Below are 15,341 nucleotides of genomic sequence, written 5' to 3'. Positions count from 1 at the left end.
AGAGACGGTAATTATCAAATCCCCCATTCCTCCAAACTAGGGCTATTGAATATCAAGATATTCATTGGCCCTTTGTTTCTCTTTATTCAACAGCCGCCCAAGAGATGCAGCAGCAGCAGCAGCAGCAGCACTGGCTTCACTGGCAGCAGCTGTAACACCACCCACAGCCATGGAGTCTGGCCAGCAAGAGGACAGCACATCTTCTGGGAGCCCTCCCTCGCATCGTCAGCGTTTGACGGTAAGTTTTTATTTCCAAAATCCATCTTCTCTGTAATATATGTCTATTCATTGCCTTTTATTTCAAAACAGGAATCACAAGATGAAGAGGAGCTCCCAGAAGAAGAAGGAAGGGGTGGACAGACACTTGGAGTGGGCTCACAATTCGTAAGTTTTTTGCATCAAACGCAGAAACACAACATCACACTACACACAACACATAGAAAACAATGTTCTGCAGACCACACACAGCAAACAAATGCCTACATCCAAAGACATAACTTTTTTTGTTTTCTTCTCTAGTCTTCCCAATCTGGTGCTTGGCCAAGAGGTCCTCGCAGTGCCTCCCAGGGTCGTCGGCGACAGCAACGCGGCGGTCACCAGCGTGTAAGTATAAATATTTTTGCTTTGTTTTTTTGCACTTTTTATTTCATTTCTTTTGTGGAGGCTAATTATGTTATTTTTGTCTTTTTCTTTAACAGCCTTCACAGCGTGCTCCCGACTCTGACGGTGAGGATGGAGGCATTGATGTGGACCGCCTCATCGATCTCGTCAGAGAAAGGGAGCCGCTCTGGAATATGGCTGACCGCCGCCACGCTGACCTGATTGTTACCCGACGACTCTGGGAGGAAATCTGTTCTCTCCTTGTGGGCCGCTGGGAGGACCTCGAAGCTCGGGCCCAGATTAAAGAGCGTAAGTATATACAGTACCGGTTGCTTGATGTAAACCAGTGTTTCCCGAACTCCAGTCCTCGTGGTCCCCACGGATCATGTGTTCAGGATTTCTATTTACTATAGAAATCATGAAAACATGACCCCTGGGGACCATGAGGACTGGAGTTTGGGAAACACTGATGTTGTATACTAACCACTCCTTTCTTGTTTCAGGGAACAGAATTGTGAATCGGTGGCGGTCTGTGAGGGATCGTTTCAAGAAGGAGTTCAATAAAGAGATGTGGGCCCCGAGTGGATCTGGAGGACGCAGGAGCAAGTACAAGTACGCAGAAGCCCTGTCGTTCCTCCGGGAAACAATGGTCACCAGAAGGTAAATATTACACACCACATGTGAAAAAAAATGTTATATGTAAAAATTTTTTTCAGCCAGGGCCATACCATGTCAGTATTTTAATTGTTTTTTTTTCTCTTTATTCCACAGCACGGTGAGCAGCACTCGGGAGCCGGCACGATTGGACCCTTCTGAGGCGATCCCTGAGGAGACCGGCACCGAGGGACACTTCGACCGCCCCGGTACATCTGCACCTTCCCAGCCTTCACACACATTCGACCCATCTGTCCCATCCACCAGCACAGGAGCATCGTGGCCGCCTACATTACATGAAGCTGCTGGTGAGGAGATCGCTTTCCCTTTACCCCACCCTTCTGCCCCTGCCACCTCTAGTACACCTGCGGGTACTGGGCGGCAGCGGCAGAGGGGTCAGGAAAAGACTTATGCGCCAGAGTTCTTGCATCTGAATGCATCTTTCCAGAATTGTCTAAAAGTCTTGTCAGAGCAAATATCCGCAGGCTATCAGCAGATCAACTCCAGCATTCTGGAGGTGAAGACACTTCTGCAAACCATGCATTCAGAAGCAAGATCTTCGCCAAACCACACCTTTTTCAGGTCTGTTGTGGAGCGCATGGAAACGCTCTCTCCTGCCCAGCAGATGCATGTAATGCATTCATGCCACGCTGCTCTCCAGCAAGTTACCTCCCAACCTCCTCCTCCTCCCACCACAGTAGTTCCTCCACCTGCACCCCCTCCAGCCACTTTCCATCCTCCCCCTCCTATTACATCTACACCCCCTCCAGCCACTTTCCATCCTCCCCCTCCTATTACATCTACACCCCCTCCAGCCACTTTCCATCCTCCCCCTCCTATTACATACCATCCACCTCCAGCCACTTTCCATCCTCCCCCTCCTATTACATACCATCCACCTCCCCAGCACCATCCACCTCCCCAGCACCATCCACCTCCCCAGCACCATCCACCTCCCCAGCACCATCCACCTCCCCAGCACCATCCACCTCCCCAGCACCATCCACCTCCCCAGCACCATCCACCTCCCCAGCACCATCCACCTCCCCAGCACCATCCACCTCCCCAGCACCATCCACCTCCCCAGCACCATCCACCTCCCCAGCACCATCCACCTCCCCAGCACCATCCACCTCCCCAGCACCATCCACCTCCCCAGCACCATCCACCTCCCCAGCACCATCCACCTCCCCAGCACCATCCACCTCCTCAGCACCATCCACCTCCCCAGCACCATCCACCTCCCCAGCACCATCCACCTCCCCAGCACCATCCACCTCCCCAGCACCATCCACCTCCCCAGCACCATCCACCTCCCCAGCACCATCCACCTCCCCAGCACCATCCACCTCCCCAGCACCATCCACCTCCCCAGCACCATCCACCTCCCCAGCACCATCCACCTCCCCAGCACCAGCAACCTCCCCAGCACCAGCAACCTCCCCAGCACCAGCAACCTCCCCAGCACCAGCAACCTCCCCAGCACCAGCAACCTCCCCAGCACCAGCAACCTCCCCAGCACCAGCAACCTCCCCAGCACCAGCAACCTCCCCAGCACCAGCAACCTCCCCAGCACCAGCAACCTCCCCAGCACCAGCAACCTCCCCAGCACCAGCAACCTCCCCAGCACCAGCAACCTCACCAGCACCAGCAACCTCACCAGCAACCTCACCAGCACCAGCAACCTCACCAGCACCAGCAACCTCACCAGCAACCTCACCAGCACCAGCAACCTCACCAGCACCAGCAACCTCACCAGCACCAGCAACCTCACCAGCACCAGCAACCTCACCAGCACCAGCAACCTCCACAGTACCTGCAAACTCCCCAGTACCAGACATCTCCCCACTTCCAGCAACCTGCCCCGTACCAGACATCTCCCCACTTCCAGCAACCTGCCCCGTACCAGACATCTCCCCACTTCCAGCAACCTGCCCCGTACCAAACTCCTTCCCCATACAACTTGCCATCAACATCATCTGCTCCTACAGTCCCTGCCCAACCCTCCACTCCACCACCCACCACCTCTTCTGCTTCCCACATGTCCACCCATTCTGTAGTTTTTTCCACACCTTCACCTCTAACTGTTCCTTCCCCACCACGATCCCAGTCCTCTCTCCACACTCCCAGTGTCGAAGTGTCCCGCAGCCCCTACAGCAGTATTTCCACCACACACTACACAGAATTATAATGTGTGTATTTAAATAAAAATGACCAGTTTTATGGTTTCAGTTTTATAGTTTCAAAGTTTTATTAAACAAGTTTATTAAAATTTTAAAAAAGTTTACTAAAAAAAAACATTTTTCAATAAAAGTTAAATTATTTTACACTGGTTGTCTGTCATTTCTTTCTGCGGCGAAAAAGGTTAAATACAGGGTATTTAAAAGGTGAAATGGTATTCAAAACTAGGTATATAACTGTGGGTAAATTTTAGCTTTTTGCCACAGTTGTGTTCCTGGTTGTGTTTGAAGCAAAGTATTTCACCTAAAAAGTTGTGTTTATTGTTGGTGATTTCCTAACAATGTACACAACTTTTGTTAAAAGGTGAAATACTTTGCATAAAACACAACCAGGTACACACCTGTGGCCTAAAGCTAAAAATAGAGACCATGACAAGATAGCCAACTTTGGTTGGCAAAGGTATATACTGTTGGTCCAGAAGGTACACAAGTTTGGTTAGGGCACAAATCTTTCACACTCTGTCATCCTGCCAGTGTACTCTGCCTTGAGGTGACATAAAGTATAGTGCAAAATTGTCCCTCATTACTGAAACCGTCACAGAACTTCTAGTGGTAATGTCATGGTAATCTTGCAAGGTGGTTTCTTCAGAGGTGTCCTCAATGGAAATGGGTTCCTTGCAGATAACAAAATTGTGGAGTACCACGCACGCTTTGATCACCTCGTCCACAGTTTCTGTCTTGAGGTTGATCGCAGTCAATAGGACCCGCCATTTGGCTGTCAGAATACCAAAGGTACATTCAACCATTCTTCTTGCTCTTGTGAGGCGGTAATTAAAAATGCGTTTTGGTCTTGTCAATCCTCTGCTAGAGTACGGTTTCAAAAGGTGTTCTGACAGCTGGAAGGCTTCATCCCCTACACAGACAAATGGCATAGGTGGACCAGATGTTTGCGGCAGCGGTCTAGGTGGTGGGAACTGGAAGGTGTTTCCATACAGTTTACGCCCCATGGCAGACAGTTTGAAAACTTGAGAGTCATTGGAGCGGCCATAGGCCCCAATATCAACCGCAATAAATTTGTATTCCGCGTCAGCGATGGCCATGAGGACAATTGAAAAATATTTCTTGTAATTGAAATATTCCGATCCCGATCCAGCTGGCTTTACAATGCGGATATGTTTCCCGTCCACAGCGCCCAAGCAGTTTGGAAACTGACATATCTGTTGAAACTTGTCAGCAATTTCAATCCACCTCTCTGTTGTGGGCTCTGGTAAAAACTCTTCAGCTAAGGAGTCCCACAGTGCACGGCATGTGTACTTCACAATTCCAGATATGGTGGAAATCCCGAGTCTGTACTGGAAATGCAGTGACGAAAGGGATTCTCCAGTTGCAAGAAATCTGTGGGGAATTAAAAAACAATAAATTAGTTTTAAATCACAGCATTACATACCAAAACTGACCTATAACACTTGGAGATACAAATTACCACCAACAAGATTGCAGTGAAAGTGTGCTCTGATGCGATCATATCCAATAAATGTGGCTTACCTTAAAGTCACCATCAGACGCTCTGCGGGTGAAACAGAGAAGCGGCAATAGGTGTCCGCTTTTCTTATGAGGTGTGCAATGCGCTCCACCAAGTAATCAAAATTCTCCATTTTCATCCTAACATATCCAAAAAATTTATCCGGGTTTCGTCGAAGGTCCATGCATAGTGTAGAATAGACCCCACGCGTCATTCTCTTGGCTGTGATGGGGTGGATCCACAAACGTTGTCTACGATGCCTGATGCGCTGCTGTCTCGCTCTCTCCTTCTCCAGAACAATCACCCTCAAACGATTCGCCTCCGCTGTAAAATCCGCCAAATTCTTCAAAATATTTCCAATCACAACATCCATCTTCGCCAGTAACTTGCTCTTCTCTCCAACCTGCACTTTCTCCTCTACAACCTGTCAAAGAAGGGCTGTAGGAACACGCTATATATAGTTTTCCAGTAGCCAATCCCGTTCGGAAGGCCACAAGGGTCAATTTTAAAAACCGGATCCGGCGTAATCCGTCGAAAAAACGGATAGAAAAACGGATGAACCGGATGAGACGGATCCGGTTTTGTCTGTCCAGAAAAAGACGGATCCGGCAGAAAACCGGATCCGTCACATCCGGTTTTCAGAAACATTTGCCGGCGTTCCGGCACGACGCCGGATCGCGCCTGACGCCGAAAACCTGATGTGTGAAAGTAGCCTAACGCGATCGCGCTAGCGCAGATGCTTCATGCAGACCGCGTCCGAGGGTCCGTCACAGAATGACTGCACATCGCTAACGCATGCCGCTATGTAACTGATGTGTTAAATGCAACCCCCTAACGCAATCTGAACCCAGCCTTACGTCCACCGCCCTTCAGGGCTTATCTACAGCATTCTATAAAGGGGCCGTGGCACCATCAAACCTGAGGTAATTATTGTTATTTCCACCATGGCATTCTATTATCATAGAATCGTAGTTGGAAGGGACCTCCTGGGCCATCTGGTCCAACCCCCTTCTCAAAGCAGGATTCGCTAAATCATCCCAGTCAGATGTCTGTCCAGCCTCTGTTTGAAGACTTCCATTGAAGGAGAACTCGCCACTTCTCGTGGCAGCCTGTTCCACTCATTGATCACTCTAACTGTCAAAAAGTTTTTTCTAATATCTAATCTGTGTCTCCTCCCATTCAGATTCATCCCATTGCTTCTAGTCTTTCCTTGTGCAAATGAGAATAAAGATGATCCTTCTACAATGTGACAGCCCTTTAGATATTTGTAGACAGCTATTAAGTCTCCTCTCAGTCTTCTCTTTTGCAAACTAAACATTCCCAAATCCTGCAACCTTTCCTCATAAGACAGGGTTTGCAGACCGGTCACCGTTCTGGTCGCTCTTTTCTGAACTTGCTCCAGTTTGTTGATGTCTTTTTTAAAAATGTGGTGCCCAAAACTGTTATTCCAGATTAGGTCTGACCAAAGAGGAGTAGAGTGCAATATTGACTTCACATGATCTAGACTGTATGCTTCTGTTAATACATCCTAGAATTGCATTTGCCTTTTTTGCTGCTGCATCACACTGTTGCCTCATATTCAGTCTGTGATCTATTAGTATACCCAAGTCTTTTTCACATGTGCTGTTGCTTAGCCCTAATCCTCCCATTCTGTATATGCTTTTTTCATTTTTATTGCCCAGATGTAGTACCTTGCATTTTTCCCTGTTAAAAACCATTCTGTTAGTTGCTGCCCACTGCTCCAGTTTATTTATATCTTTTGTATCCTCTCTCTCTCTTCTCTAGTATTAGCTATCCCTCCTAGCTTTGTGTCATCAGCAAATTTAATTATTATCTCCTTGTGCGGCTTCATTTAATGACTCTGTTCAATCAGGCATTACTAGTTATTGGTCACAAGGTCTATTTATCTGTGGTGGTGTGCTCTATACTTTTTCTATATAATTTGCCTCTGATCTGTGGTGCTTCACTTTTCTTTGGTATTGTTCAAAATTTCTTTATATTATTTATTATCATGATTTTAATTGTTATCAAATAAAAATGTTTTATTGATCTATTTCTGGTGTGCAAAGTTTTTCTATAGGGTAATACTTTCCTTGGATTGAACTATCTGTACATTATTTCCATATGGGCACAGGGGTTTTGTTGAATTAACCCTGTGTATTGTTTGTCTAATTGTCAGCATTCTATAATGCTGTAGATAAGCCCCCGATCCGACCGGTTACCCACTCTGGGTAAACACAGAATATTAAGAACAACTGGAAAGGGGGGGAGGAATGGGACATGGAAAGGAAAAGACCAGATTAAATTGCAAAAAAAATATTCCCATTCTTAAAAAAAAAAAAAAAAAAAAAAAAAAAAAAAGGGACATAACATATAGTTATCATCACTGTAATGTCTAGAAAAAAAAAACATCTCCTTTTGGAGCTTCTAGCCGGACAATCATTTTTATTTCTCATGGAGTAAACATGGATCATATCTATAATAATAAATGTGCTAAGCAGCTTCCGGGTTGTAACAACTTCCGTCCAGTTGTAACTGGTGACGTCACAGCACACCTCTTGCCATGTTAACCCTCAACACACCACTCCTCCTCAACACACACTCCTCTCACCTTTCACCATCTCCACTCACTCTTTCACTCCACATACAACCCTTTCTCTCACTCCGTCTCTCATACTCACGCCGTCATCGCCGCTGCTCCACGATCCCCGGCATCTTCCGCCGGCGACATGTTCTTGCGGTGATGCCATCTTGGATCGGCGAAATCCCGCGATACTCAAGATGGCGTCGCTGCAAGAACATGTCGCCGGTGTGGACGACGTCTGGATCCAAAATGGCGTCGGCGAAATCAGAGGTTATGATTAAGGGTGTCTAGCCAGAACCGCGTTAACAACGTTCTGTTGTCTGAACAGCACTCAATAAATCACCAGAGCACTCAGCTGGATCATTTCTTCTTTTATTATTGAGAATCAGCGCACTGAGGGATGTACCCTAACTTCCTTATCGGAGATCCCTTTAAGAGAGCCTGGGATGAGAACCAGAACGCTGAGTGCAATTGCCCTAACTTCCATACCGAGGATCCCATTAAGGCTACTTTCACACATCAGTTTTTTGCCGTCAGGCAGGGTCCGGCTATTTTTAGAAAAAACGGATCCGGCATAAATTTTGGAGAACTGTAGAAACGGATCCGTTTTTCTGCTGGATCCGTCTAGCAGGTTATATCTGTTTCCTGGGGGCTGGCCAATTGGATCTGAGCATGCGCAGACTTAAAAAAACGGATCCGGTGGCTGGATCCGTCTTTTTCTGGATCCGGCGCGATCCGGCGCCCATAGACTTTCATTGTGGCAAAAAGCCGGAAGCGTCGGATCCGGCGCTTCCGGCTTTTTCGCCGGAGACATAAAACGTTACAGTAGCCGTTTTTTCCAGACGCCGGAATGAGACAAGTAGCCGGATCCGGCAAAAAACGGATGAAACGCAATGCCATCCGGCGCGATCCGGCGCTAATGCAAGTCAATGGGGAAAAACTGGATCCGGCATTGCATTTAGCTGGATCCGGTTTTACAAAAAAAAGCCGGATCGCGCCTGAAGGCAAAAAACTGATGTGTGAAAGAGGCCTAAGAGAGGCCTGGGGTCATAACTGAAGGCGCTGGATGGATTTACCCTGACTTCCATACCAATGATCCCTTTAATAGAAGCCTGGGGTCAGAATCACAGCACTGAGTGATTTGCCCTCACTTCCATACCGGAGATCCCTTTATGAGGGAAGATGTGCCTATGGGTTGGAGGATGTGTGATGGGTATATGGGCTCGGGAGGGGGGATTCATTTCTGTCATGTGCGCTCTGCTCCTTTCAGGGGGGGCAGACAATGGCTGGGAGCTTATGTTTCTGGGAATGCTAGATTTCTCCCACCCGGTCAGTGTCTGCTGAGGTGTTGTGGAGTGGAAAAACTGTTGCTCATAGCAACCAATCACAGCTCAGCTTCTTTTAAACAGCTCTGGTGAAAGGAAAGATGCTTCATGATTGATTGGTCATACACACGTTCAATTTTATATATAGATAGATACACACACTTGTTTAATGACATAAAAACCCACAATGGTGACAGAAATAAGTTCAATCTGACAAAAGTAATAATAAAAAAAATACAGGCCAACTCACTGATTCCAAGACTGTAGACACCTGTGATGCCAATTAGTGGACACACCTTGATTTAACATGTCCCTTTTGTCACATTTTCAGGGGTGCCATCATTTCTGTCCAGGCCTATTTCATAAGTTTTTTATTTTTTTTTAAATTCCTTGAAAGCATGGTTGAAAAGCAATGTCTGACTTTCATTTGTTCATTTTCATAGATTTTTTATTTATTATTACTTTTGTCAAATTCAAGTTTATTGTGACCATTGTGGGGTTTTCTGTCATTTAAACGAGGGGTATCAACAATTTTGACCACGTGTGTAATCTCCATTTCGTATTACTGCGTCCATAAAAGTCCAGTGTATTAAAAAATAAAATGCTAAATTAACTTGATCAATAAACTTCATAAAAAGAAAAAAAATGACACGCCAGAAATGCGTTTTTTAGTTTGCGCAAAAAAAATCAATAAGTCATTGAAACTTATCTACCCCAAAATGGAATTAATTAAACCAGAGCTCGCTACACAAAAAACAAGTCCTCACAAAGCTACATTGATGTAAAAATGAAAATGTCACAGGTCTTGAAAAATGGTGACACAAGGGAGAATTTTTTTTTTTTTTAACAAATATCAATTTTTCTTTCTACCGCTCAAATAAAGTAAAAACTACACAAGTTTGGTATCTCGGTAATTATGACCTGAAGAATCATATTGCCGGGTTATTCTTCCAGCCACTGTAAAAGCAAAAATCAAAAAGCTAGTGCAGGATTTTTTTTTTCCCCCTACTTTTCGATTAATTGAATGGTAAAATGAATAGTGTCATTTAAAAGTGTAACTTGTCCACCGAAAAGCAACCTCATACGTCCATGTGGATGGAAAAATTAAAAGGGCCTTGAAAGAAGAGGAAAATAAATAAAAAGTACAAAACTAAAAAAAATTGCCATGACGGGAAAGTGTTAATCTGTATTACACATTGCTGGAAATTTTTACACTTTTCATAATCAACTCTTGCTTCCATTTTTTTTCTATAGGACTGGGAGCAGCGTGAAGAGGAACATAACTTGCTAATTGAAAGAATTCTTTTACTAGTACGAAATCTCCTTCACGTTCCTGCTGATCCTGATGAGGAAAAGGTGTTTGGAACTATATTCTGCAAGCGTAGAGTTGAATTGTGAAACTGATCTGCCGCACTGAATGCATTCATGTCTATACAAGTGTAAATGACTAAAAGCTTTGTTACTACAGTCTCTTTATTCTTGTTCATTACATTTTGCCTCTTTCAGAATGTGGATGATGACGCTAGTATTCACGACAAAGTATTATGGGCAATCCACATGAGTGGTATGGATGATCTTGTGAAGTTCTTGGCTAGTTCGGAGACAGAGCAGCAGTGGAGCATGCATGTTCTAGAAACAGTGTCTCTCATGTTCCGGGATCAGGTGAGTGGCTGTCAATCATTAGCAAGAAATTGTTTGTCTTGGTATTTGTTGACGTTACCTGCTGTACTATACTGTAAAGGACGTAATATACAGAGAAAGGGTGCTGCATTTACCAACACCAGGTCACTATACTAATGCACAACAGGATGCAGCAGGCCTCCATGAAAAAGCCGAGGCAGCACAGGCTTAACCCTTTCTGACATGAGACATACTATCTCGTCCTTGGGTCCCGGGCCCCTATGCCCATGGACGGGATAGTACGTTTAGCGCGATCAGCGTCGCTGATCGCGGCCGGGTGTCAGCTGATTATCACAGCTGACACCCGGCACTATGTGTCAGGGGCGGTCACGGACGGATCAAACACGATCGCAGTGTACCGGGGGTTTAGGGAAGCATCGGCAGGGAGGGGGTTCCCTCCGCTGCACATCGCGCTGCTGCGGGGGGCCTCCTTCACTGCAGGTCCCCGGATCCAATATGGCGGCGGGGGCCTGCGGCGAGCCAGCTTCATCATGCCTGCAACGTTCCGGCATGAGGAAGCCTCCAACACTGCCTGTGACAGATCGCTGATCTGTCACAGTGATCTGTGATGTGACAGATCAGCGATCTGTCACATGTCAGTGATGTCCCCCCTAGGACAGTATAATAAAGTTAAAAAAAAGTGTAAAAATAATTTATAAAAATTTGCTAAATAAATTAAAAAAAAAAAAAAAAAAAAAATACTCCCCAATTCATTTTTTTGGAAATAAAAATAAAAGTAAACATATTTAGTATCGCCGCTTACATAACGACCCACCCTATAAAAATCGGAATAAAAAGCGATCAAAAAACGTGCCCGAAAATGGTACCAATAAAAATGTCAACTCGTCCCGCAAAAAATAAGACCTCACATGACTCGGTGGGTCAAAATATGGAAAAATTATAGCTCTCAAAATGTGGTGATGCAAAAACTATTTTTACAATAAAAAGCGTCTTTTAGCGTGCGACAGCTGGCAAACATAAAAACCCACTATAGATAGTAAATGAAACCCCCCTTTATCACCCCCTTAGTTAGGGAAAAATAATAAAATTAAAAGTTGTTAATTTCCATTTTCCCACTAGGGCTGAGATTAGGGTTTAGGGGTGTGTTGGGGTTAGGGTTGGAATTAGAATTGGGGGGGTTTCCACTGTTTGGGCACATCAGGTGCTCCAAAACGCAACATGGCATCTGATCTCAATTCCAGCCAATTCTGCGTTGAAAAAGTCAAATGGTGCTCCTTCCCTTCCAAGCTCTGCCATGCGCCCAAACTGTTTTACCCCCACATATGGGGTATCAGTCTACTCAGGACAAATTGCAAAACAACTTTTGGGGTCCAATTTCTCCTGTTACCCTTAGGAAAATAAAAAATTGGGGGCAAAAATATCATTTTTCCACAAAAATGATATTTTTATTTTCACGCCCGGGCGATATAAACTTCTGTGAAGCACTTGGGGGTTCAAAGTGCTCACCACACATCTAGATAAGTTCCGTGGGGGGTCTAGTTTCCAAAATGGGGTCACTTGTGGGGCGTTTCAACAGTTTAGGCACATCAGAGGCTCTCCAAACGGGACATGACACCCGCAGACCATTCCATCAAAGTCTGCATTCTAAAACGTCACTACTTCCCTTCCAAGCCCCGATATGTCCCCATACAGTAGTTTTCTCCCACATATGAGGTATCGGCGTACTCAGGACAAATTGGACAACAACTGTTGGGGTCCAATTTCTCCTGTTACCCTTGGGAAAATAAAAAAATTGGGGACTAAAAGATCATGTTTGTGGAAAAAAATGATTTTTTTATTTTCACGCCCGGGCGTTATAAACTTCTGTGAAGCCCTTGTGGGTTCAAAGTTTTCTCCACATATCTAGATAAGTTCCTTGGGTGGTCTAGTTTCCAAAATAGGGTCACTTGTGGGGGGTTTCCTCTGTTTAGGCACATCAGGGGCTCTCCAAATGTGACATGGCGTCTGATCTGAATTCCAGCCAATTTCGCATTGAAAACGGCGCTCCTTCCCTTCTGAGCTCTGCCATTCGCTGAAATAGTGGTTCTCCCCCACATATCAGGTATCAGTGTATTCATGAGAAATTGCACAATAATTTTTGCAGTCCAATTTCTCCTGTTACCCTTGGTAAAATAAAAAAAATTGGACCTGAAGTAATTTTTTTGTGAAAAAAAAGTTAAATGTTCATTTTTTTCAAAAGGTTTAATAAACTTCTTGAATGTGGTTTTGAGCACCTTGAGGGGTGCAGTTTTTAGAATGGTATCACTTTTGGGTATTTTCTATCGTATAGACCCCTCAAAGTGACTTCAAATGTGATGTGGTCCGTAAAAATAAAATGGTGTTGCAAAAATGAGAAATCGCTGGTCAACTTTTAACCCTTATAACTTCCTAACAAAGAAAAAATTTTGCTTCCAAAATTGTGCTGAAGTAAAGTAAACATATGTGAAATGTTACTTAAGTTTTGTGTGCCATATCTCTGTGATTTAAGGGCATAAAAATTCAAAGTTGGAAAATTGCGAAATTTTCGCCAAATTTCCGTTTTTTTTTTTTCCCCACAAATAAACACAAGTTATTTGAATGAAATTTTACCACTAACATGAAATACAATATGTCACGAGAAAACAATATCAGAATCAGTGTGATCCATGGAAGCGTTTCAGAGTTATTACCTCATAAAGGGACAGTGGTCAGAATTGTAAAAATTGGCCCAGTCATGAACGTGCAAACCACCCTTGGGGGTAAAGGGGTTAAACTACTGACCAATTACTCACTGAAGTGCAGTGAAAATGGATGGAAAAAGTACTGAATGGAAGGAGAACAGCATGGGGAAGACCCCTGGAAGCATCTCTGAGCACCTCTGCTGAGAACAATGGTGTCACACTTTTACTCCAATCGGGCACAATAAAACATTCCAAACCAATGAGAAAATGCATTTTACAGGAAAAAAAATGTTAAACTTTTTTTCTGCAGAATGATTCTATATAAGGCAACATTCATAAAGGATGTAAGCCAAATTTTTTTTTTTTTATTGAAAAGTAGGAAATTTCAGTGAAATTTATGAAGGAAGTAAAATTTCTGCAACATTTCTGCATCTCTTGGCAGGCAAAACGCACTTGCAAAAATGCTAATTTTTTTTTTATTAATTTGAGTGAATTCAATGGTGAAAAACGGAGGGCAAAAACGCATAGACAATTACCATGCTGCAGATTATTTTCTGCACAAAGTCTGCAAGTCTAGTTTCTCCTAGCGACAGCAGCATACATACGTGTCCCACAATGAAGGCTCTAAAAAAGAGATTTTACAGTGAGTATCAAAATCCATGTTTATTGGAATAATATACACAGCCAGCTCTGGCAAAAATTAAGAGACCACTGCAGTTATTAAAAAAAAAAAAATCAGCTTCTCTACATGTCTGACTTCCATTCCAATGTCAGTTGAATTTCAACCAGAGTACACCTCATTCTTCTTAATGCGCTTTTGATTAGGTGATCACCTGAACCAAATATTATTTAACGAAGGAAAGTATGAAAAAAACCCTGCTGTAGTGTTCACAATCCTCTTGCAATTGGACAAGCTGGATGGCAAAACAAGTTCTAGTAATATCCCAAAAGTAATAGGAATGAAAAAATTACTTTTAACCATGCCAAAGGCGTTGAAAAGAAAAGTCTTGAGTGAAGAAAGGAAGGGCTTAATTCTGGCTAAGTCCTCCTAAGTCCAGGTGGGAGAGCACAGAAAAAGTGGTGGAGAATGAAAGGGCTAAAATCCTGTAGGACTTCAAGATCCAGACGGATAAGCAGGTGTTGTCTAACCAACCAGACATTGTGATAGTAGATAAGCATCAGAAGACAGCAATGATAATTATCATAGACTAGATGGTGGCCCGATCCTAATGCATTTGTATTCTAGAATATGTATGTAGTTTATGAAGTTTTAATAATAATGCAATAAAGCACCCCCCAATCCTGATATGCATGGTCCTCTCACCCCCCCAATCCTGATATGCATGGTCCTCTCACCCCCCAATCCTGATATGCATGGTCCTCTCACCCCCAGTCCTGATATGCATGGTCCCCTCACCCCCCAATCCTGATATGCATGGTCCCCTCACCCCCCAATCCTGGAATGCATGGTCCTCTCACCCTCCAATCCTGGTATGCATGGTCCTCGCACCCCTCTTTCCTGGTAAGCATGGTCCCCTCACCACCCCCCTTTCCTGGTATGCATGGCCCACGTCACCCCCCCTTTCCTGGTATGCATGGTCCCGTCACCCCCCTTTCCTGGTATGCATGGTCCTCTCACCCCCCAATCCTGATATGCATGGTACCCCTCACCCCCCAGTCCTGGTAAGCATGGACCCTCACCTCCCTCTCCTGGTATACATGGTCACCCTCACCCCCCTATCCTGGTATGCATGGTCACCCTCACCCCCCTATCCTGGTATGCATGGTCACCCTCACCCCCCTATCCTGGTATGCATAGTCACCCTCACCCCCCCTTTGCTGGTATACATTGTCCCCCTCCCCCCCACATTGCTGGTATGCATGGTCCCCCTCCCCCCCCACATTGCTGGTATGCATGGACCCCCTCACACCCCATTGCTGGTATGTATGGTCACCCTCACCCCCCTTTCCTGGAATGTGTGGTCCTGCCACCCCCCTTTCCAGAGTATGCATGGTCTCTGTTAAAATAAAAAATGGTTACATACTCCCCTTCCGACGGCCCGCGATCACCACTCCACGCGCCCTGCCTCACGGTCCCAGTAATGCTTTGCACAAAACACTGCTGATGACGTCGCG

At 45.0% G+C, this 15,341-nt stretch overlaps 1 protein-coding gene across 2 annotated transcripts in view; it reads left to right on the top strand.

Moving 5' to 3' along the window:
- Positions 1-15,341, top strand: part of TIMELESS (timeless circadian regulator) — a 166,486-nt gene that overhangs the window by 26,270 nt on the left and 124,875 nt on the right. The window contains exons 7-8 of one of the 2 annotated variants that reach the window (XM_073552241.1): positions 10,120-10,221; positions 10,372-10,527. In XM_073552241.1, the coding sequence (XP_073408342.1) occupies positions 10,120-10,221; positions 10,372-10,527 (258 nt within the window). The remainder of the gene's footprint in view (positions 1-10,119; positions 10,222-10,371; positions 10,528-15,341) is intronic. The other variant, XM_073552242.1, reaches the window with a different exon arrangement.

This window comes from Dendrobates tinctorius, unplaced genomic scaffold (genome assembly GCF_039654945.1).
Source record: "Dendrobates tinctorius isolate UK_male_01 unplaced genomic scaffold, ASM3965494v1 ptg000187l, whole genome shotgun sequence".
Classification (NCBI taxonomy): domain Eukaryota; kingdom Metazoa; phylum Chordata; class Amphibia; order Anura; family Dendrobatidae; genus Dendrobates; species Dendrobates tinctorius.
This window is presented reverse-complemented; position numbering and strand designations above follow the sequence as displayed.